This window comes from Chenopodium album, chromosome 16 (genome assembly GCF_948465745.1).
Source record: "Chenopodium album chromosome 16, dcCheAlbu1.1, whole genome shotgun sequence".
In the NCBI taxonomy this organism is placed as follows: domain Eukaryota; kingdom Viridiplantae; phylum Streptophyta; class Magnoliopsida; order Caryophyllales; family Amaranthaceae; genus Chenopodium; species Chenopodium album.
The window spans coordinates 38,683,812-38,708,789 of NC_137849.1; the positions used below are offsets into that span (position 1 = coordinate 38,683,812).

Sequence of the window (24,978 nt, forward strand, 5' to 3'; positions counted from 1 at the left end):
TTTTTTTTGGATAAGATGTAAGTTGTGTTGTCTTCATTTGGGGGGAAGGGGTTGAAAATTTGAGATTAGATGAGAACGGTACAAATTACAATATGACATTCCGTAAAGCTTTTTTTTTTTTTTATTTATTATTATTATTATTATTATTATTTTTACAATTATTTAGATAATAGAGAGTATTTTGAGTGGAGCAAAATACTCCAATGAATTAGAAAAGGCCTAAATGTCAGTACAATGTAGGTAGTGATATTTGTGACTTAGTACCATTATCGAAAAATTACTCCCTCAGTCCCTCTTAATACCTTTATGGAAAAATCACTACCTCGTTTTTTACAATAACTGTTAAATATAAGTGTGTATTGCTTTTTCTTTTCATTTTGATGATTATAGAATGATTATTAGTTAGTTAATCATTAAATGAGGAAAAAATAATTGTAAATCTTACAACCGGGTGTATACAAAAAATTTCATTAATGATAATATCATTTGCATTTTACGTGATTTTCAATGCACAAGACTATTAATGAGAAAATATCTTATACTTCGTATGTATTAAAGTTGATATTGTTATAAAAGTAAAAATTGAACCAATGGTAAATTCAATTCCAAAGTATATTCTTTTCTACTCACAATTTCATTACCATGTAATAGACATTTATGAAGAAAAACACGAGTCTGTGGATGAGATTGTATTGCTAGGGAGAATAAGACATAACTTAACTTTGCTTGTCAAGTTACACTAAAATTCGTTCCTATTATTCTTTTTTTTTTTTTTTTTTTTTTATAAAGGCAATGCACTAGCCCTTGATGTCTGTCTAAATCATATTGCTTGTACGGTTGTACCGTTTTACGTAAGCAACCTATATATCTGTTATTTGACATAAAGAGCATCAAGAGCAGAGTGTGTAATGTGGAAGAAATTGGCTTGATGTGTTTAATGATCCTCCAGCCTTGTAGCAACACAAATTCAAACAAGCTCAAGAGGAAATTCTCAAATGATTGGAAACATTTTCCCTTTTGTAAATCTCACTAATTCATTGATCATTACATAATGTACAAATGTTATAGTATAATCTCTACAACTTTACAAGGCGGTATATTGCCAAATAAAAAAGAAATAAAAAAAGTATACTACACAATCCCTCCTCTCCCATGAGCACCCCAAGAAAAAAGGAAAAGAAGAGGAAATGCATATAAACAAGACATTTACAGATGACTGCATCTCCATGACATTCCTTGTCCTTTCAATGACTGCAGTTAGTGGCGTGTTTTAAGGACTAATAAAACCTAGGATTTACCTAAAGCCTACCCAGTAAGCGAAGAGGCTTTATCAGTTCGTCAAAATCATCCAACTGAGAATTCTGAGGGCTGTCCTCAGATAAGAAGGTGTGCTCACTCGTCGGTCCATCCTCTTGTGCTTCATCATCACTAACATCAAGGCTGACAAAATCACCCAAGTCTCCTTGAAAGAGAACACTACTGACTTTGTTGGGTTCCGCATGATTCTTAAGCATAATGGGGTTTGTCTCAGGATCTACAACCACTGAGAGACCAGAACCAAAATAACGTCCCTTAGCATTCTTCTGATCTCTCTGGCCTTTCCGTTTCTTAGTCTTTCCTTTCTTTGGATGGTAAAGTTTGCATTTTGATCCTTGAGGGCAGCTACCAGAGGCTTCAAATTCGGGGCAGATGTAACTGTGCTTCTTCCGGCACTGCAAGTGTGTAGACAGAGATTTGTTCTACTTGTTTCTATCAGGTAAGTCGACATGTGACACTCACAAGCAAACAGAGAAGTTTGGTTGAAGAAACCAATAAATGAAAACATAATAGTCAATTTGAAATCCCAAAACACAACTTGAGATACCCTTCTGATAATAGTGTCACAGGACTTGATTTATCCATGCCATGAAATGAATGGTTAATATAATCATGATGCTAAAATAGACTCCTGCTATGATAGACCTAGAACAAGCTGGACAAGAAAATCTGATAATATCCAGAGAAAAACACGACAAACAATGGCACATCCACCATTGCAAAGTCGAACCAGAATCCAGAACCCATATATGTGAAGATGTATGCACTACCTCCAACTAATTTAGTATCCTAAGATTAGTAAGATAGAGCCAGTAAGGAAATGACAGGCAGGGGAGGAAGATAAACCTTCTGTACAAAGGTAATAGCATTGAGATAAAAAAAAAAAAAAAAAAATATATATATATATATATATATATATATATATATATGCCACTTTACTGTGCCTCTATTTTCTTTTATGTTCTTATTTTCTTAATATAATTTTCAAAGTAAATGTTGTTTAATCAAGTAAATATTAATCATACTTTCAAAACACAAAAACTACACAAGCAGTAGAGTTTGCATCTTTGCAATACCAAAGAATTTTCCTTCTAATCTAGTTTTGGAAATAATGGAGCGTTTAATAATAGAAAGACATGAATGAAGGGGGCAAAAAAGAAACTACTTTGCAGAAAGAGGATAATGACTTGACAACAATGACATCATATTTTACCCCCCTTGTCCATTTTGACACTTTTAACTCGTAAACTTTAGCCAACAATATGGGAAAGGCAAAAGTCAAATTAATGTGTAACTAAAGAAAATTATTTTAGACAACTAAAAAAGGAAAGGTGGACAAATGCATTTGGACAGAGACAAAATGCAAATGGCTAATGACTTGAAAAACAAAGATTTAAATATATTGATGTTAGCAATTAATACCTCATTCCCTTCAGCACAATAGCCCCTGAGGAAGCTCTCACATATAAAGGCTTTTGGATTCACATTGACATGACGGTAAGGACACTTCTCATTGGAGCATAAGCCTGCATGAGAAGGCAGTCAACATTTATGCTCGTTGTGATACTAATCAAATGCATAAAGATAGAAAACCACCTTGCAGGAAAAATGAACAATCGGGCATTCTTTCCGGAATAACCTGCATCACAGATATATAATTAAGCAACAATGGTCCAAACACAATCATCCAGACAGAGGGCATAGCATGATAGACCTTATGAGTCAATTTGCAATCCGGATCGGCACATAAACCCTTCAAAAATTTGGTGCAGACTGCAATTTTGGATGGATCGTGTATAAATGAACATTTTCCTTCACCCTTGTTGCATTTACCAAATCTAGTGAAAAACTGGCAGAATTTACGTTTTTTGGCTAATCGCATCCTAGCAGTGTGCAAACTCCATCGAACTTTTTCACTAGCCAAAATGCGAGTGCGCCTCTTTGGGTCTCTAACAAGTTGGTTGCCATTGCCAATCCGAACATACCTACCAAATAGGAAGATATTTATCCAAAACCAGAGGGAAAGAGTGAGTTTTATTCCAAGAAACAACATTCCTGCAAACAGTTGCTAGTAGTATTGACATACTCATCACTTCCAATTATTAGCCTCTTTGGCACATAAGTTTTTCTGACATCCTTTTCTGTCTTTGAAGCAGTAAAGTCTGATGCTTCCTCATCTATTCAACAATTTATGGTTAGTTTAAATACTATTGAATATCAATCATAAATAGCAGATGAATTCTTAAAAGAAGATTGAGGGAAAGGAGGAAATCAACAGGAAAATCTGAAAGGCAAATTAGTACCATGTGGATCACAGTTCCAAGCAGCTATGTAAAGGAGCATTAACATTTAGCAACACAAGGCCACCCATTAATTTAGTTAAACTTATATATAGAGCATTAGGATATCCTCCAGCAACAGTAAAATTTGATATCTATATTGAGCAAAGATGAACGTCACTCACAAGTCACACCCTTTAGCAGAAGAAATATTGAATGCCTACAACTGCAACTAAGCGGGATGGGAGCCAACAATTGACTCACTACCACAAATTTTAAATAATCAGAGCTTAGTAAAACTGCACTTTGACACACTCAAAAGCTGTCCATGACCATCCTCACACAAGATTAAAAACAACTCTAACCATGGCCTTCTATGACCGCATATTGTGATTCTTTAGCTGTATCCTCTATCAGGACCTAACTGTTTATGCTAGCTAATTTTCTAGTGGAATGACAGTAGAAACCATCTAGCACATCCCACAATTCCCAATAGGCAACAACTACACAAACCACATTCTAAAATACAAAGAACTGAATAGATGCACAATGTTCGTATAGCACTAGGTGACTATGAAAGCAAGTTGCTAGGAAGAAGCATATATCAGCTGTTGATCCTCTGCATCCCACAAACCCCTTCCAAATACAAGGATGCACGTGTGCTATACTTGGATATAAATATATTGATCAACTACTATTAATGACAGCATGAGAATCAACTTCTACCTCCTGATTTTGACATAGCTATGAATAGGCTACCAACTACCCCATTAATATACCTCTCGCTGGATAAATTTTAAGAGTCTATATTGTAATTGAATCAAAACCAAAATTTCTTTTTGGCTCTTAACCATATGATGAAGGAAATTAATGAAGTAAAAGAACAAGGGCAAAGTAAACTAGAAACCTGAAATCCTTTGAAGTGTCCTCCTTGAAGGATCCATACGGTATCGAAAAACGCCAATACGAAATATTCGTTCTCCTGTTCATCACAAATATTTATAACCAGATCAACTAGAGTGGTGAAGGTTGCAACAAGACCATACCAAAATACACAATACTTAACCAGGGGGATAGGGGAAGCCCACACTACGAATAAGTTATTTATGTCTCAAAATAGATTACAGAATACTTCATGACCAAAGAATCTTGTAATCAACCTACCTGCTTTAGAACTAGTTTGTAAGGATCCAGATTTTTGTACAGAATTCATTGCAGCAACTGCCTTAGCAGCTTCCTGTGATGGTTAATAAACAAACTAGTAAGACAAAACGGAGTATAATACCCAATTACACAGAAAAGACTAAAAGAGCCATAGGAAAACAATATCATTTGTAATCATCACATTGAAATAATGATTTGACTAACCTCTCCAACCTTCTTTGAACGCTTTTCCATGGACTTCGACCATTTTAAACTAGTTCCAGGAAGACTTATGACCTTTGATCTTCTTAAAGAAAAGCCACGACTCGACCTTACATACACAGCACCCCTCTTTTTGGAAGAAAGCAGTTTTCGACTAAAAAACAACCACATAATTTCAGTCAGACAAATGCATCCACAAGCAAAACCATTGAAATAAAATCTAATTGATATAGCATATGCTTTCAGCAAATAGGAGCATTTTAAGAGCTGGCCGAGTTCAGCCAGTCAAACCTCCAATAAGTAGCTCTTTTCCAAGGTAACAAGTGGGACAGCAGTCTCCTTGATCTCATTGAATCAACACCTTTACCACAGGACTTGGACTCACCCAACTTCCAAACAAGCGAAAATTTTGTAGATTTAACTGCATATTATAGAAAAATTAGTATGGAAGATTTAGCTGCATATTATACAAAAATTAGTATGGACTCTTTTCCAGGTAGTAGATTATAATATGACAAAGAAAAAAATTTACACACACAGACAGAAGCTAAAGCCAGATGGAAAATTCCAACTAATTATTAAAAAATATTACAAACATAAACTACTATGTAGTAATCCAGTATTCAGTTAATGAACTAAAGTAGTCAGATGGGAAGGCAAAAATAAGATACCTTTATTTGATAGTCTTTTGGTAAAACTTCTACCAGAGGAAGCATGAAAAGCCCTTTGAGAAACTGACATGGGATTTTCTTTATTTACCACAGCCAATTGCTGAATATTGCCATCAGAGGAAGCTCTAATGAGTTGGTTTTTTCTTCTCTTGAAGTAATTGACATCGGAAGATGTAGCTGTGCCCTTGTCAGTGTTAAGCAAAGATGATTGTGAGGACTTTAAAGCAGCAATCAATTGATTTAATTTGTGCTTAACGTATATCATCTTCTCTGAATTCGATCCAACCAAATCTCCATCACTCAAAATAACAGGATCCTCCAAATTTCTGTTCACAGCAGTTTCAGGATCCATAAAGGAATTCAATGCAACATCAGGAGATTTAAGTGCCTCTTCGCTGTCAGTTCCTACAGAGTGATCCACATGTAAGGAAGACATGCATTGTCCAGAGTATACAGCATCATTATCTGATGTCTTACTACTGCAGGGTAATGGAGGTGTTTTTGGCATTTCAATGGGGGCATTTCGCCCTCCTTTCACAAGCCCATCAGGTAACCCAGTAGACTCAATCATCACAGAGCCCACAATCTTCCTGATCTTGTCTGTCTTTTTTGGCCTTGGCTGATCGATGGATGCACCAACAGCAAGAGAACCTGAAGTGGATGCACCAACAGCAAGAGAACCTGAAGTGGATGCACCAGAAATGGGATTTCTTACAAGACTGTTTCCTTTTCGTATGTAAGAAGTGTCCTGAACCTTCACGGCTTTACTAGACAGTGCCCTGTGTGGTGGAGGAATTACCACGGATGGCTTTTTCGCAGGTATGTTAGCTGTTAAGTTACTTGTTCGATGCCATGTACGAGGTTTTACTGGAAAAATCTGTGACTTAGAGGGTTTAATCACGGCTGAAAGATGGCTGGTGGAAGGACTTGCTTCAGAACTGGTTAGCACATTCTTCCTCTGTCTGATCATGAAATTTGAGCTGGATATTGTGGTATTTTCCTGCTTTGATGACATCAATGCACCTTTCTGAGCAAATGGCTGAACACCTGATGTTGCTGATATACCTGGCTTCGAGCTTTTCTTACGACTTTCAGGAAGCAGATTGACCTGGGAAGTAATCGAGCTCTGTTTTGCAAAAGGTTTACTTGATTTTTTGTCATCCTTACACAGCTTCTCACCTGAGGTCACATGAATCACTGGACTGGCAATTGATGTATTCAAGGATGAAGGAAGAAGAGAACAAGCCTCAGTTAGGCCCGAATTGGATGGTGTATCCAACATATCAAAGTTAGCAGTAACTCCGCCATGAGTAGATTCAGCATGTGACTGCAAACAACCAGACAAAGAGGACAGATTAGAATTTAGAGCAATAGCACCATCACAATCCAAATTCATTGCCAGAGATCCTTGCTCTGCATCCCTGGTATGATCAGCCGGCAAGCACTGCAAAGTACTCTTTCTCTCAATTGTTGTCAACGTATTGAGCCCATTTCCATCATCAGCTCCAGCCGTCATCAAAATCTCCTCTACCTTCTGATGACACCCGGATTCAGGTAAATTAGCCAGCTCTACATCTAGTGGGGTACTCTCTTTGATAGATAAACATGAATCTGTGCACAGGAAGTCAGAGATTGAATTGTCAGCTAAGCTACATGTTTCTGCACACAAATTGTTGGCTGCTCTGTCAGCTGCACCTTTCCCAGTAATTACAGACTTTTGTAGTTCAAATCTCTCTGAAAATTGTGGTGAATGATTGGTGGAGGGCTCATCAGCTACCGGTGTCAACGATTTTCCAGACACGGGTAAATCAGAACTCTCAGACTCTGGTGCATCAGAGAAAACTGATTCCAATGGATATACTTTCCTTTTCTTACCAAAACTAGAAGAATGCTCAATTAGATCTAAATCAGGAGGGTGATTCATGGAATTCATACCCTTTAAACAACATCCAGCAATTTCATTCCCATGTGCAATATCTGATTCGACACATGCTGACCCTGAAACTGCAGAGCTATGTTTCTCCACAGGAAGGGTTGCATTCTCAATAGGAAAGCTTAAGTTCACAACCAATTGACACGATTCCGATATTCTCGGATCTAAAGAGTTTGGCTCAGTTTTGGATTTTCTCTTTCTGTTGAGTTGAGAGCTATCCTTGTTAACAGGAACAGCCAACACACCACCTGCATCAACACAAGTCTTTGAATTGTCTTCTTTTCCTAATGTGGTATCATCATTGACTAACATGGTCTCTGAACCTTGACAATGTTGCTCCTGAATGTCATTTGTATCCCTGACATCAGAAGCACTTTTTTTTACATGTTCTAAGCTAACGGTAACATCATCATCGTAACTGAGGGAGGTTCTTTTGTCACTACAGACATCAATTGAGAAACTTTCCAACTTTTCATAATCCTCAGAATACTTTGATTCTGGCTCATGATTTCTATCAGAATACAAACTCCCTAATGATAGTCCAATAGTAGCATTTTCAGGTGAAGAAATTACCTGATCTTCACAAGACTTAACAGCATCAGTCAATGGGCATGATAAATCCACTGTATTTTCTTTGTTTGAGACATTAGCTGGAATTGAGATAGAACTCATGTTTTCTACAAAATCCAATGTATCCACGTTTCCACGACAATTGTCATTACTATCCACATTGTCTCCAACACGTATCACCAACTCAGAGGAACCTTCCTCATAACCATTATTGATGACCAATACAGGAGCCATATCCTGATCCTTGACACTGTCCTTTTCAATATATACGTCTGAACTAAATTTCTCCACAGGTTTTGTCACGTCCTCATCAGGATTAGAGATTTTCTGCTCATCTTGTAACATACCCTCCATGTTTCCATGACCTTCAGAAAATCCAATCCTCAGGGATCCTGGTGAACCAGGAAGATGTTCAGACATTCCAATCTCCCTCATTCTCTTAGAACAATCAGATGCTTCAGAAACAGGATGACCTAGAGCTTCCCCTTGATCTGAAGCAGCAGAGGATTTACTGACATCAAATTTGCCCATATCCACTAATATGTTCTGAGTTGAATCAATAACATTGCCGCCACAAGAAGACTTTGGCTCTAAATTCTTTACAGAGACATCAGAAGGCATAGAGCCATCAGCTGGATGAATGGCTGAACAGTCAACATTTACAAGCCCACTATCTGTCTTTGTGGACACTGATCTAGATAGGCGGGAAAGAGGACTATTGGCTTTCCTCTTCTTCCTAACAATAGGCGAAGATACATTATCTAATCCAGCTTTCTTATTAACCTTACCCAAAACCTCACCTTTCGAATCTGCCTTAGAAGTAATACCTCCAGACATGCTACTAGACCCACCTGAAGACGATTCTGAGCGACTACCGTGTACCTCTACATTATTTGGATTGCCAAGTCTCTTCATGATAGGAGACACTCTAACCCTATTCTTAATATCTTTCTCTTCCCTTTTAGATACAGAAGAATTATCAGTAAGACTCTCTACTTTTGGCAGACTATCACCATCTATTCTAACACCTAAATCAGTCAATGAGTCATTCACATTACATTCTACCCCAGAACAAGAAGGGGCAGCCATGATCGGCTTGGCCACTAAAGCATTTGATTTAAAAGACACGTCAAGCTCGACAGGGTTTCTCACTCTCTCTTCACTCACCCTACAATCTAAAGACTCTGCATTCGACTCTTTTCCTTTGTGTGGACTAGGAGTTTTATTACTGGCATTATTTTTATCAAACCTATTCCTAAAACTACTACTATGTTGCTGCTGTGGTTTCCCTGGTTGTATCCTAAGAAATGCACTCTTCTTCTGCACATTCTTCTTAGGAGTACCGCGATTACTATACTCTTGAACCTCTTCCTTCCTCCCTCTATTACTTCCCTTATCATCAACCTCAACCCCTCCAATCCGAAACTTGATGGGAGACCGAGAAACTTCCCTCGAACCACCACCGCCACCACCACCCCGCCTCATATTCACATTCTCCTCCAATACAACATCATCCCTACCACCCCTCACCAATCCCTCATCATTCAACGACCCTCGACGACATTCACTACTCCCCGAATTCAACTCAATCTCCTTCCTCACCGGCATCATCTCAGGATAATACTTTTCATGATGCTCAAACTCGCGATCACGACCAAAATCCCCTTCCAACCTATCAAAAACCCCCAAAACCCTACGCTCATCACCCTGATCCCGGTCCCGTTCCCGATCGCGCCTCAATTGATACTCAACCCCATCAGAATGATGAACCCTAACACGAGATTCTAAACCCAATTCCTCCCTAAACCTAGGAGGACTTTCAATCTCACGCCTAACCCTATGAACAAATTGAGTAGGAGAACGACAAGCACCAGGCGACATCGGCGAAACCCTAGAATCCGACATCGGCGAAACCCTAGAAACCGACATCGGCGGAAGCGGCGGCGGCGGCGGCGGCGGGAGTTGAGATAACCGAAATCGAAGCTGATGATCAACATCAACATCATCAATCCCATGATGATTATGATTATGATGATGATGGTAATGATTAGGAGGGATTACCCGAGTCGGAGATCGAAACCCATCTCGATGTTCATCTTCCAGAAGACGGCGATGATGAAGATGAGGCTGTTGGTGGGGGTTATGGTGGTGTTGGTGAGGAGGGGAGTTGATGAAATTGAAGGGGGTTTCAATGGGGGAATGATGAGAAGGTGGTGGGGGTGGAGGAGGAGGATGATGAATGAGGCGAGGAGAGAGAGGGTGGTGATGATGATGGGGTGGTGGAGGAGGAAGGTGGCGTTGCGGTAGAGGTGGGAAGTTATGAGGGTGGTCGTCGGGGAAAGACGGCGGCGGCGGCGGAGGAGGAGGAAGGTGAGGGAGGTAGCGAGGGGAGGAGGATGAGTCGATGAGTTGAGGGTGGTGGTTGTGTTGGTGGTGGTGGTGCTGTTGTTGCCGGGGTTGTTGGTGGTGGCGGTAATGGTGGTTGTTGTTGTGGTGGTGGTGGTTCATGGTGGTTTTGGGGGGAAAAGAGAGCGGTTATTTGGAGTGGGGGGTTTGTTTGAGAAGTAGAGGAGTTGGAGTTGTTTACAAGAAGAGTGGTTGGTAATGGTTTTGTTTAGGGAGATTGAATTTGACTAGGACTATAGGAGGAGTCTTTGATGATTTTTATTGGTCAACATTTCAGTGGATTCAGGGATAACATCATGATTAAGGGAACAAGGGTTGATATTTTTAATTTTTTTTTAACGGCCGTAATTTAAGGGTTGATACTTGATATTAAGCCGTGGGATTAGGGGCTTTGATACACTATTACACTTGTCGTGTTTTGGAGAGGGTTATGGTCCTGATAGTGGTAGCGGGTAACTTTTAGCGGTCGAGTAGTGAGTAGCTGTTAAGGTAGCGAGTAGTGATCAACTAGTAGTGGGTATTGGTTAGCTGTCAAAGTAACGGTTGATATTATGAGTGTTTGGCAAAAGTAGCAATTGCAATACCAAAATTTATCAAATTTCATATAAATATTGTTTTGAAACTAATAAAAATTTGTCAAACGCTACCCACTACTTCTAAACGCTACTATTTTTACCGTTAGAGAAAAGCTACCTAAACCCGCTACCTCTATCACTAACCGCTACTAGAATCATTACCTTGCCAAACACTCTTAAATTTTTCAAGTAGTTTTGACTGGTCAAAACGCTATCCGCTACCTCAAACGCTACTACTAAACAGGGCCTATACTATAGATGTCATTGGGTTGGGTTAGTTTATGACACAACACGACATAAGTTAACATGAACACAAGCCCCATACATCAATACAGTATGACCATGGTTTAGACATACATGATACATTGATATGTTATTGTATGTGTCGGGTCATGGGTTGTTTTTTTTTTTTTAAGAAATATGATAAACACGACACTATAAAAAGCTAAAATAAGTTATATTTGACTTAGGTAGGCAAATAATGGCACATGTGCTTTTGGGTCGTGCTTGAGTCACACTTTTGGTAGGTTACTTATGCAAGTTTTGTACATCTATTTAATTTATTACTCCGTAATACACAATCACTAGGAACATGTAGCAGTAGTAGTACTATTTTATGTCGTTTTATGCTTAATCAACATCGCTCTTATTTATATAAGTTGTGTCTTATTTCAAACACACTCAAACACCAATTGCAAACTCCAGATTAGAAACTATTTCTTTCGTAAATTTTCTCTTTTCTTAAGAATCACCTAAGAAACCCCCATTATTGATGCTCTTATCACTGTTATCAGGCCAAGGAAATTTTGAAAGGACTCCAACAAAAGATAGTGGTTAACTGGTTACATGATTTAGTAGACATTACATGGTGCTCCATAGTATTTTATCCCAAAAATATCTAGTCATAATTTTTTTTTTGACAAAGTAGTCATAATTTTTAAGGTTGTCAAAAATGTTTTACTTGTAAAAAAAAAACTTGAAAATTAAGAAGATAATCTCTTATCTAGTTATCTTGAACCATCACTAGTTTTGTGTGGTTAGGAAAACAATTGATTGAAAATGAAGTTTAAGATAAAACCATTGCTATCGTGGAGAGGGAAAAAAACAAACAGGTCCAGGATTAGCATTTTGCAATCAATAAGCTCTACCAAATGAAATGATATCTTTCCTCTAAAAAAAAAAAAAAAAAAATGAAATGATATCAACCATAAGAAAGAATGTGCAATATCACTTTAGTTACACAATCAATCTCAACTATTTCATTTTTACTTTATTATAGTACAATATGTTACATATCTATGTACAAGATTCGGCCATATATTAGAGCACTAACAGTCTAACAGGCCTTTTACAGCTACAGTTTCAGCTTCACAACTTCATTTCACTATCTATCTCACACTTGACAACAGAAAACATACCAAAAAAACCCACCGAATAATGCACCATTTCACGCAGTCAGATATACTGTAAGTAAACCCGACAACTCCTTTGTTACTGCATATACAAGCAAATTAGGCCAAGAACTGGTAGAAAATATTTGTTGAACTCAGAAAAAGGGAAGAAAAGGATATCATATACAGAAAAAATTGTGTTGTCATGTATAGTTAGGATCTCCCAAGAAATATCCGAGTATCAGTCAAGGCTTGATGAGCGACTCCACCTGCCTCGGAGGTACTCTTCAAGTGAAACATGTTGCTCCAAGCTGCTCACGGAGAGAGAATCATCCTCGACATCAAGCAATGCTAGACTAAGGTGTGACTGGAGATCAATCTGTGTAAGACCATCCTCGTCCTGCCTGTCAATGTTGTCTGAAGCATTGACTTGGAACCTTGCCCATTTTATAGTATCAGGGTCACCTTGAAGGAGCTTCAGTATCTGTCTCAACCAAAAGAATAGCAAATTAGAAAGAATGAATACAATCGTTCAAATAAACACAAAATTAGAAATTTGGAAGGAAAAAAAAAAAAAAAAAAAGGGTATATGAAACATGTAAGATACGAGGGAATAAATTTGTGCCAATCTATCTCACAAAAATAGTGATATGCTTCTGTATGACTCTACTAAATGAAGTTTTAAAGGAAAAATAACTTCCGAGTAAAAGAGATACAGGTTGACCTTATTTTTACCATAACTATATTCAAGGGAAAAAAGACATTCACAAAAACAAAAAATATGCAGCTTGTAGATATTTTTTCTCTCTAAGGATGGCAATGAACAAAGCCTGACCCTCAGTCCTACCTCAGGGAACTTCCCAGATCAGTCACAAACTTAAATTTTTACCAATACAGTACATGGAAATACAGCTTGTGGACATAAAAATGAGACTTTAAAGTGCTTTAGTCGTAATCCTTGTAAATTCAACTTCTAAGCATAAATCAAATTGCAACTTACAACTCTCATGTGAGGCCGAGCTCGTGGTGTCCGTCTGATGCAAAGGGTAGCAGCCAAAACCATTCGTTCAATCTGGTCTTGGTTATAATTACTGCCCAAGCAAGGGTCTAGCAACTTGGAAACTTTACCGCCATTTAGAATTGGCTTAGCCTGATGACAATGAACACTCATTATATTAAGATGAAAAATCAAAACATAATCACAGTGGAGAGAATCCATACAGGAACAGGAAGAGTAACCTACCCACATAACTAGGCTCTCTTCACCTTTTGGTAACTCATTGCTTATGGGTTTTCTTCCTGAGAGAAGCTCAAGAAGCACAACCCCAAATGCAAAGACATCAATTTTGTCCGTCACTTTGCCGTACATGAAGTATTCAGGGGCCAAGTAACTGCAAAGATTAAACACATTTCAAATTATACACCGACAATTAAATTATTTAAACATGAAGGAAAAGGTGCAAAATTATAAAATCATGTTTCAAAAAGTTAGAAGCATGTTCGCATGTAGTGATGGTTACAGAAAACAAAGACAAAATTTAGAAGTTTCCGAATACAGACCCAAATGTTCCAGCCACATCCGTACATGTAATATGTGAAGAAGTTGATGCCCACTTAGCAAATCCAAAATCAGAGAGCTGAAGACAGTAGAAGCAATAAGTCCATGAGCATCCATAAAAAGAGAAACCAGAAAAACTTGCACATCAAGTTACATAGCTCATTACCCGTGGTTCAAAATCCTTAGACAACAATATATTTGATGACTTCACATCCCGATGAATTATTTGTTGACTGCTATTATTGTGAAGATAATAAAGCGCCTCAGCCACACCCAATGCCACCTTGAACCTCTCATTCCAACCAAATGCAACAGGGTCCTTTTTGTCGCCTGCAAATAATTATTGAACTATTTATTGATATCACATCCAACTATACACAGCTTCTAATAACATCATGATTAAAGAAATGCTTGATCAGCAAACTACCATGAAGATTCTCTTCGAGGCTTCCTCTGGATAAAAGATCATAGACCAGTAGAAGGTTACTATCCTCAAAACAGAACCCAAAGAGGGAGATTATATTCTTATGATGTAAGGAAGTAATTATCTCGATTTCCATCATAAATTCCTGTAACACGTCCTCAGAAGGTTTTAAGATTTTCACTGCCAATTCTTTGCCATCAGAAAGAGTACCTCGATAAACCCAACTACTGCCTCCTTTTCCAATCAAATTATCTGTAAGCAACAAATTATAAATCATTATGCACTATAATGATTATCTACATGATCATTGAATGGAAAAAATGGTGTCAGAAGTCAAACCAGGCATGAAGTTTGATGTTGCTGACTGAAGCTCCTCATACTTGAATAACCTACATGTTGAGGAATACCTCTCATGAAGACCTTCCAATTCTCTGAGTGCACTTCTAGAATCTTCATCCAGAGTGTGAGATGGGACTTCAGTGCTAAATGGAACCATAGCATTATTCTGTACTCCTTGATCACAGGAATCTGCATCATGCTCCTCACGATTTTGTTCAATTGAAGACGAGATTACAGTGGACATATAATGTCTGCTGGGCAATGATGTTGCCCATTGCACAACGGAGATATCACATGAAGAAGATGATGTAGAGCCTTCTCTTGCAGACAACAATCTACGTCTAAGGAGTGGCCAACCTGGTCTAAGTTCAGGCAATTCTTTTACCAGCAGCGAAACTGAGCTTGATGCTGCTTCCAACTTCTGGAATGGAACTAAAGCCTTAGAGTTGTCTTCTTGATTATTATCACCAGGCTCTTCAGTCATGCTGGTGCAAGGGAGGGAACTATTTGAAGAAAATGAATGAGAACAAATACAACAAGTCTGTGTTGTCACCATTTCTGGACGCAAAGCGTCAATTTTTAGCCTGGTTTGCTCCAAATCTGCATCTATACCTTCATCACGTCCCACTTTAGGTGAAATATCTGCATCATCATTGTTGAGTATTGAGTTGATAGTTGATGATCTTTGAAGTCCTTCCAAGATACTATTCTGCTGATCATTGGCCCCTGAATAACATGAAATATTCAGATATCTATATATCTACTAAAATTCAACTAACCCAAATGATCAACCCACACCCAAGCTGTATCCGACCTGATGGCCCTTTTTTTACCTGAATTGAAAATGAATTGACCCAACATGAATATTAATAGGATTGAAATTGATTTATTCCTTTGTAAACTACAATTTACAATAGACATAAATGTGACTAGACCCCATTGACCCGAACCAAATGACTCATTAGCTAACTTATCCCAAACTGAACCCAATCCAAGTTATCCTCTTCTACCTCCAAACATATGTGACGACATTCAGAAACAACTTGAATACAAACTAAGTGGATAGACTGCTTACAACCTTTCGAATCCTTGCGTTTTCCTGCAGCAGATGCAGTGGCTTCTCTTTGGAAGACAACTTTCCCATTACGAACAGCAAGAACAGAACAGTCCTTAGGTAATTTCTTGGCACAATACTTGGCCACTGAAGTAGATGAGCGGATGCTGTGATGTTTAACAGCAGTACCAACTATAACTTTATCTGCAGCATATGAATTCGCTTCACGGACTATAATTTTACGGACTGATGAACCACGGCAAATCTTCAGCTTTAGATCAACCTACAAACAAAAATACCAATTCTGCAACTTAGAATCAGCCCCACAAAATTCTACTTGTGCAGGACTCAGTTTGCGTTAGTAGGCTCTGTATGATCAAATCTTTCGAAGAAATTAGCTATCGGATTTTTCATTTGTTTGATTTGTAAGGTAATTCTGTTAAGAAATTAAAATACTTCTCAAACTATTTTCCTCCTCAAAAACACAGCCTTTACTTTGTTTCCTTTTCTACCAAAATTCTGCACAGCCAATCACAGATCAGACGCTAACCTGTTTCAAGTTGCAAAAACCTTCATATACACCAAGAACAGAATCAAATGCCTTCACCAGTGAAAGAAGCGATGATTTACCATCATTATCAAAAATTTCTGTCCATAAGTAAATAAATTAAGAAAACCAATTAATCTCAAAAACCTCTAATATCATAAATTACAATTAAACATACAAGAACAAAAAAAAAAAAAAAAAAAAAAAAAAAAAACAACAACAACAACAACAATTTCCCCCATAACCATAAGAAACCAAATATTTTCAACAGTAAGTTATACGTAGTACAAAATGAGAAATCAAAGAGAAACACCCACATTTAAAATTCACCATTACTGCCCATAACATCAAATTCAATGACAAAATCATCCAATTTTTAGTTTTTATTTTTGTTACAAAGAAATCATTAATTCCTGGCTTAACCCCAGAAATTTTTAAACATTTTAGAGTAAAAACAATGAGAAATTTTGGAGAAACACCCAAATTTGATATCCACCATTGGTGCTCATGACATTCAATAACATAATATCACACCCATAAAATTCCACCTAAAACCCAGAAAAAATTGCGCTATTTTAAGAATACCCAGATAACAAAAACACTAGAAAATGTCAGAAAAATACCTAAAACTAAAATCCACCCTTGGTGCCCACAGCATTCTAATCCAATATCATAATCAGTTTAATCACACCCACCAAAATCTACTTAAAACCCAGAAAAATTCACATTAATTTAAGAACACCCATACAACAAATTCACAAAAAACTTCCATAAATTAGTCAAAATGATAAAGGAAAGTTTACCATTTGGAGCAAGAACATGAAGAGCAAGCACAACATCACCAGGTTGAGCAACTTTAACAAGAGACCAAGTAAGCAACTCTCTGCTTAAAGCATCCATCTTCACCCCGACAACCACCGTCTGCGACGGCCCATCGCCGCCGTCATGATCAGTCGGAATCATTGTCCGGCGAGAAATTATTTAATGAAAAAATGTCAAAGTATATTGAGAAATGTTACAATGATGATATTTTAGTAGCTTGTAAAATTGGGTTAAGTCCATAATATATGATTTAGAATCAAATATTTATATAAAATGGAAGATAATGAAGGTGAGTTTGGTTTGGGGTTTAAGGTTTAACCGCCGTCTGGTTGCTTTTCAAGGTCGAATAACAGATTAGAGGAGAGAGAAAGAGAGCGTAGTGAGTACTAAATATACAGAACTATTCTTACTTTCTGGTTGGATGGAGGCACTTTGTAAAATGGGAAGGTGGCTTGGATTTTTCGATCAGCTAATTGCATGTTGCCTAATTTGTGGGGCTTTTTTTGGGTGCTACTTCTTGTTTTTATGTTTTTTTTATACGATTTAGATACATGTCTTTTACTTTTGTTGATTAAAAAATAATGTAGATGTCAATTATTGAATTATTAGCAAATAGCAACGTAATATAAGAGCAAGTTCAGCCCAAAGTCTTGAGACTTGGGGTGAAATCATCATTTTAAGTTTTAAGATTTATGTTTAAAATTTTTCTCATTTTTCTTCTTAAATCTCAAGTTGAGTCTTGAAATTTCAAGACTCAACTTAAGACTTGAGATTGGGACCCACCTCACTTTTATTTTTATCATTTTTTTTTATATACTTTTCTACATATAGTATGTCATATATTTGAGTTTTAGGGTTCAAGTGGTAAATTTGTGCAAGTCTTAGTAAGTCTTAACAAGAATTTAATGACACAATTTTCAATGGGGACCACCAAATATGATGTTACATCCAAGTGTTAAGAATTGGGGCTAAACTTGCTCTAAGATCAAATTTGATAACGTATAAGTTAATGGTATTCCAATGTTGGTTACAATCTTTGCTGGTAGTACTTCCACCTAAGAATAGGATTGATTGTAAGGAAATTTGGTACGAATTATGTTAAGTTAGGCCTTCAAAACTTTAGGTTCTTTTAGAAACAAATTCGATAATACCGTTAAAATATGAATTATATATATATATATATATTGATTGTATAGAACTATAGATCACTCAATATTTGCATGATCTTATATATAAAAACAATAAATAGGATTAGGAAATACTATTAAACTAGCTAGGTAGTTATATATATAGAGTATTAATTATGCATATTTTTTATTTCTTGACATTCCAATAGTGGCCAAATGGGATAATTTTTTTCTTTTAGTAACAGCCAAATGGGACTTCAATATAATTAACTACATTAGAATTAAACTTACACTAGTATAATCTTCATTCTTTAATAGATTAAATTGGAGTTATGGAAGCTATGTGGGGTTGGTAGGGTCTAAGCGATCATATAGGTAAAAATGTTGACTTTATTGGGGGGCTATGGTACATACTACATAGTGAAGGGATGAAGGAAGGCTGAGGGGGATGTTTTGCTCTTGCTTGTCAATAGCAACTTACATAACCTAGAAGACTAATGTGTCAATCAAAGAATCGAGTGATGTCTAAGTATACATTACCCATTTTAGCAAGATTGCTTATTTATGACTTGTAGTCTCCAATTCTTATCCCTTTATCTTAGATTAATCTAATACGAAGTACAAAGTATTTAGCATTTTCAAACCATATGAAAATTTTGTATGATTATTATCCATTTCTAGCTTTTTAATGTGCTTTGTATCTGCTGAAACTTTTTTATTGTTTATATGTGAGTTGTCCTACATTGAAAAAAGATGAGCGAAATATCATCTTAGATTTAGAAAATTACTCTTGTAGACCTACTATGTGAGACTTCCTTTGAGCTTATAAGTGATTTGAACACTCCTCTACTTATTCACTTCATCTTAATTTCAGTTCAGTTTAACTAATTGTGTGTTTTGCTCAATTCAAACATTTAGTTAAAGAAAGAGTAAAATTGAGTGAAACTTAACTAATTTGATCTTGTTTTATCTTAATTTCTAATTTGATTAGATTTTGACATTTTTTTGTAGACTAATTAATTATCCAAAAAAATTTTATTACTCTTTTATATTACTCTTCAAATATTAAACCTTCATAATCATAATTATTCTAGTACAATTTTAAAGATTTTTTTTTAAAGATATAGTAAGAACAAATAAAGTTATTTAATTTGATCATTTCTGAAATAAACAAATATTTAAATTGAACTCCACATGGCCTAAACTTAATCAATTAACCTTACAGTTAATGAATCAAGTACGAGTAGCTTAATTATTGTTGTACCACAATTGCTTAGCATCCATTAATAGTTCTCCCAAGAAGCTTGGATTCATTTATAAGGTGGGCAACAAAGCAAAGTTAACCGACCAATTTCCCTCGTGACTTTCACAACGGACTCATTTAGCAGTTGGACTTGAGGCTCCAATGAACCGTTACATGTGACTCCTTCAATTTATTGCATTCTTTACGCGTGTCCTCTCCTCTTTAGCTCATATTTTTACGTATTACACTTAAGATGGTCACACGTAATAAGACGAAAAATGTTATTACGTAATATGCAAGTTAAGCTAATTACATAAAAATCGTATTCCAATTATATATTACAAGTTAAGCGACATACGAAAATTCATGTGTGTAAATATATCAGGCTCGATTCTCTCTTTTTTCTTTTCAAATGGAAGGGTTTTATTTTTAGAAAAAAAAAGACAAAATTGAGAAGGGTATTTAGGGAAAGTGAAATTTATCACCCAAAATCCCTAATCACTTTATATATAGGATAACAAGATACATTTTTTATTTTTCAACAAGAATTACTTGAGTTAGTTATTGATGCCAGGAATAGACTTTTGTTTGGGCAGGCAACCTGGCAAGGGTCTGGGCCCCCTCAGTATTTTGGAGTTGTTCATTAATTAGTATTATGTGCATTATGATGCACCTAGAGTTAGGTATACCACGTCTATAATTTTGAATATTTAGTAAAAAAGAAATTGAATATTTTACAAAAAATAAACATTTAGTAAAAAAATATGAACACGTAAAAAAAACCGAACATAAACATGCAATTTTTATGTTCATATTTTATAAAACAATGTTCATTTTGTATAATATAAATGTTCAGTTTATATTACAAAACTATTGAATTATTACGAGTCAGACAAACTTCTTTTTAAATTTGTTTGACTTGTAATAATTCAAAATTTGCGGTTGTTCAGATTTTTTTACTAAATGTTCAAATTTTATTGTTGTTCATATTTTTTTTTACTAAATGTTCAAAAGTATAGGCGTGGTGCATTGCGATTGTTCAGATTTTTTTAGTAAATGTTCAGATTTTTTTATTAAATGTTCAAAATTCGCGATTGTTCAGATTTTTTTAACTAAACGTTCAAAAGTATAGGCGTGATGCATTGCGATTGTTCAGATTTTTTAACTAAATGTTCAAAATTTGCGATGTTCAGATGTTTTTACTACATGTTTAAAATTTGCAATTGTTCAAATTTTTTTTTACTAAATGTTCAAAAGTATAGGCGTGGTGCACTTATTTTTAAGTGTACCATGGTGCATCTTAAAATTTGCGCATTATAAGTAATTTGTTGTCTATTTATTACATATAAAATGTTGTGGCAAAGTAGTAAAATATTGTTATTTTTGAACAAAAATTTATATAAGAGATTAAGGCCCTGTTTGGGAGAAAGCTGAAGCTGATTGAGTTAGCTGATTTTGACTAGCTGATTTTATTAACTGATTTGACTAACTTATTGTATTAACTGATTATATAAAAGTGTTTGGTAAATAGCTGATAGCTTAAAGGTGTTAGAGTATATGAAATGACCAATAAGCTAATTGTAGGGTAGGTAGTTTAGATAGGATTTTAAATTAAATGAGGTTATAAGTGTCATTTCACAATAATTAATGAATAAGCTAATTGAAAAAGCTCCTAAAATGAGCTTTTTCAAAAAGAGTTTATTTAGTGGAATAAGCTCTTTCAATAAGCTTACTACCAAACACTTGTATTAGCTTGTTTGACTAGTCAATCAGCTAAAGTTAGTCAAATAAGCTAATATACCCCCAATAAGCTTTCTTCCAAACATGGCCTAAACCTTTGGCCCTCCTACCCTTTTGGCCCAAGATCCAAATGGAGTACATACAAGTACCTACAACAATGAGCTGAGAATTGATTAATAGATAGAACTACGTAAGAGTTTTCTTGCTTATTCTAACTTAGTTAGAGTATATTTATCTTGAATCTATAATTATATATTGATAATACGTATATTAAATAATGACTAGCTATTCTATGTATTACTTGGTGACTCTTACGAGTATTTTTTGAGAATAACTTTTATGTAATGATTCATACTCCGAAATAAATTGTTGTGAATCCACCTCTGTCACATTAATACTAGTCGATGAGAAAATATCCAATAAAATGGGAGTACTAGATCTATGTCACAGTCTATAACCAAAAGTTATAGCAACAAATTAAGGTGAAATGTCCCTTTTTATCAAGTGTTTATTGAGTGATAAGATTTCAGAATCATCTCATAATCATATTCGTTAAATCATCAGCACAATATAAGTGAACAATTATCAAAAAGATAAAATAAAAAGAGTAACAATGAGTATTCTTGTGATTAAATAAACATAATTATAGCAGATAACAATTTAGTTTTAGGGTCTGTTCACATTTATTAAACTGAACTGAATTGAACTGATTGGAGCTGAACTGTACTGATTGGAGTTGAACTCAACTGAACTGAATTGGGCTGAAATGAATATTTTATGAGAGAGGAAAATTAGGAGCTGAACTGAACTGGCCTGAACTGGACTGAACTGAACTGATTGGAGCTGAACTGAATTAAATTGAATTGAACTGAAATTAAGTAAATGTAAACATGCCGTTAATGTATTCTGATTCCAATAATCATCAAGTGCACAATTGATTTTAAACTTTTTTAAAAGGTAGTTGGTCATAATAATGATATTATTCCACTAGAATTAGATTAGTTTGTGGATTGCTGTTTGGCTCCAAATATTTTCACCAGAAGTCGCATCGGAAACTTAAAATGACGTATCAACTAAAATTTGTTCCAAACATCAACATGGATTCATCTGTTTCACCTTCATTTCATACCATTATCCATTGGTGTATAATTTTAAAACTAGTAGTTAGATAGATTAAACTTACATCTAATTTCATGGTGAAATTATTACGAAATACATACATTACCAAAAGTTTATACTAAGGATTAGTTCAGCATCACCATAATTATTAGATAACAAACAAGCCCTAAGTTACTTATGGCTTAACATAATAAAACTTGGCAAGAGGCATACTTTATATATGATACTTCTTTAATTCTTTTGTCCCTTTTTGTTGTTCCTTACTTCCTTTTTAGGTCAAATGTCTCTAAAGTTTGATCATGTTTTGAATCTTGTTAATTTTTATTGTTTGGTAAAAAAATTTTATTATATAATTCAATGTTTGACTACACTTAACATATTAATTTTAGTTTTAACTCATTATATACAAGTCTTGATATTGTATTTATCAATTCCGTTGCACATAACATATATGACATGAAGTTTAGTAAATATGTTATGGGATAAATCATATAGTGAAATGTAATTTTTATGATTAATTATGTTGCATTTGTTTAGTTTGAATTTAGTTGTCACAAAACTCACCTTAATTACTAGATAACAAAAACGGTAACGGTATCGAGGAAAATTTGAACTTGTTTTTAAAAGATGGATTAATTATTTTTAACATATATACAATGAAACAACATTAATTCATTGCCACATAAAAAATCTTTAAAAGGGTCGAATGATGTCATTATTACTTGAAGATGATTTATGTGCTTCAAAAGCAACCATAGCAAGCTTCAAATTCAATTACTGAAGATTGGGAGAAATATCAAGGGCTTTCGTAATCAATATATTTGACACCATTCATCTACTTGGGCTATTTCATTCACACATTACTACGTTAGTCACTACTTAACATTTTTAGCATGTGAGTACCATTACTAACATTTTGATGTGTAAAAGGTAGGTATGTCTCCTTTAATCCTTTTCATGCATATAATGACATGAATGGAGGATATTTAATTAGGTTTGCTCTTAGAGTTCATATACTCTCGCATCCCAATAGAGTGGAAGCAGAATCAATTAAATCGGGTTTAATACGAGTCAATTTAGTCGAGCTGTATTAGATAACAAATAATCCAATCTGCTTGTCGCGTTTGGATTAGGGATGGCAGGTGGGTATTAAAATGCGGGTCCCGCACCGCATCCGCCCTAGTTGGATTGGGTAAGGGTCCAGCTTTGGCGGGTAAGTAGGCGGGTATGGGTATAAAAGTCATACCCACCATGGGTAGCGGATAGGTGGTGTATTTGATGCCATACCCATCTACCCGCCTAGTTACCCGCTTAGTTATCCGCCAACTTATTATTACTTTTATTTTTTTATCACAAATTGATTGGTACCATTATGTATTTACAACAATTTAGATATGGCAAAATGACATATTTATAAAAAATTAATAAAAATAAATGTTGTTAGGTTGGTAGGTAAAAAGCGGGTGGTGAATCTAGGTTTTTACCCGCTTAGGCGGGTATGGGTGTTAAAGTTTTACCCGTCGCGGGTAGTGGGTAGGTATAAAAAATTTTGGCGGGTGCGGGTATGTATTGGGGAGGGGGTACCCGTATCGCCCAATTGCCATCCCTAATTTGGATTGGTTAATATGATATAGTCATTTATACTATTATTAAATCTCATGGGGACAACATGTTGACGACATGTGTCACTCCATGTCATAATAAAATCTATTACATGACACCACATGGATGATGACATGATGCCACATATACATATTTAGACCATATTTTATCCCCTCATAACCCTTGGAATGTCCAATTATTATGACCATTATTGTATTTAAACCACATTGATTTCCCGCAAATTATTTCCTTTTTACTCTATTGTATTTGTTTTTTATTCCATAATTTATGTTATTCAATAACTTAATTAACATTTATGAGCTATAGCTTTTCATTAAATTGGATTCTAAAAGTTTTAAAACTTATGGAGTATTATGTAATTGCTTTTAAAAAAAAAAAAAAAAACTTATTATACAATTCCCTACTTAATTGTAAAACATATACTACTATATCTCTTTTTTTATCCCATACTTTTTTTTTTCGAATTTTTATTTTATTTAAACTTAAGATAATATTTTCGAGATATTATTAAAACTAAAGGTATTTTATTTTTATTTAAACAAAACCTGAGGCATCGTCCGTACCTTAAATTAGTTTAAGATCAATAGCTAAATAAATTATAGTGAGCGTAGATCGCTCTTAGTCGTAAAATTTTTGGGACTAGGTCAATTTCGATTCGGTCAAAATTGAGCAATTTGTTTCAAATTCAATGTTTATGGGTCGGATCATCTTTGGGCTGGTATAGGGTTTTTAAAGAAGGCAGCTATTGGGCTAGGTCTACTTTTATCCAGATCTGGGCTGACTTTTCAGGGCTTTTCAATAGTTTAGGCCTTGCTAGGTCGGGCTTCTCAGAGTTTCATTCTAATCTACCATCTTATCCGCTATGCTTGTTTAAT

General features: G+C 35.5%; 1 protein-coding gene and 1 pseudogene across 3 annotated transcripts; both read right to left on the bottom strand.

Moving 5' to 3' along the window:
- Nucleotides 1–758: 758 nt before the first annotated feature.
- Nucleotides 759–10,731, bottom strand: LOC145586472 (uncharacterized). 2 transcript variants are annotated; one of them, XM_081643314.1, is made up of 10 exons: nt 5,633–10,730; nt 5,253–5,382; nt 4,965–5,115; nt 4,761–4,833; nt 4,504–4,578; nt 3,404–3,494; nt 3,032–3,302; nt 2,914–2,956; nt 2,740–2,843; nt 759–1,712 (listed from the first exon to the last, which is right to left on the bottom strand). In XM_081643314.1, exons 1-10 carry the CDS (start codon nt 10,641–10,643, stop codon nt 1,299–1,301), a joined length of 6,363 nt encoding a protein of 2,120 aa, XP_081499440.1. In that variant the 5' UTR covers nt 10,644–10,730; the 3' UTR covers nt 759–1,298. The 2 variants fall into 2 exon arrangements, with proteins under 2 accessions (XP_081499440.1, XP_081499439.1); XM_081643313.1 differs by having other exon boundaries at nt 2,914–3,302; nt 5,633–10,731.
- A 1,600-nt stretch (nt 10,732–12,331) lies between these two features.
- On the bottom strand, nt 12,332–17,652 carry LOC145585249 (protein kinase STUNTED-like; annotated as a pseudogene). Its single transcript, XR_014100610.1, has 10 exons — nt 17,233–17,652; nt 16,433–16,530; nt 15,907–16,165; nt 14,829–15,554; nt 14,493–14,741; nt 14,232–14,395; nt 14,068–14,144; nt 13,751–13,898; nt 13,508–13,657; nt 12,332–12,991 (listed from the first exon to the last, which is right to left on the bottom strand). The product of XR_014100610.1 is annotated as a protein kinase STUNTED-like (transcript).
- Nucleotides 17,653–24,978: the final 7,326 nt, after the last annotated feature.

What these genes read in the sequence shown, in the direction of transcription:
- LOC145586472 (XM_081643313.1), bottom strand. Translation starts at nt 10,643, where the DNA reads ATGAACCACCACCACCACAACAACAACCACCATTACCGCCACCACCAA. An exon ending in CAAAAGACTATCAAATAAAG is followed by an intron (nt 5,383 to 5,632) that starts GTATCTTATTTT and finishes TATAATATGCAG; the next exon opens with TTAAATCTACAAAATTTTCG. An exon ending in TTGTTCATTTTTCCTGCAAG is followed by an intron (nt 2,844 to 2,913) that starts GTGGTTTTCTAT and finishes CTTCTCATGCAG; the next exon opens with GCTTATGCTCCAATGAGAAG.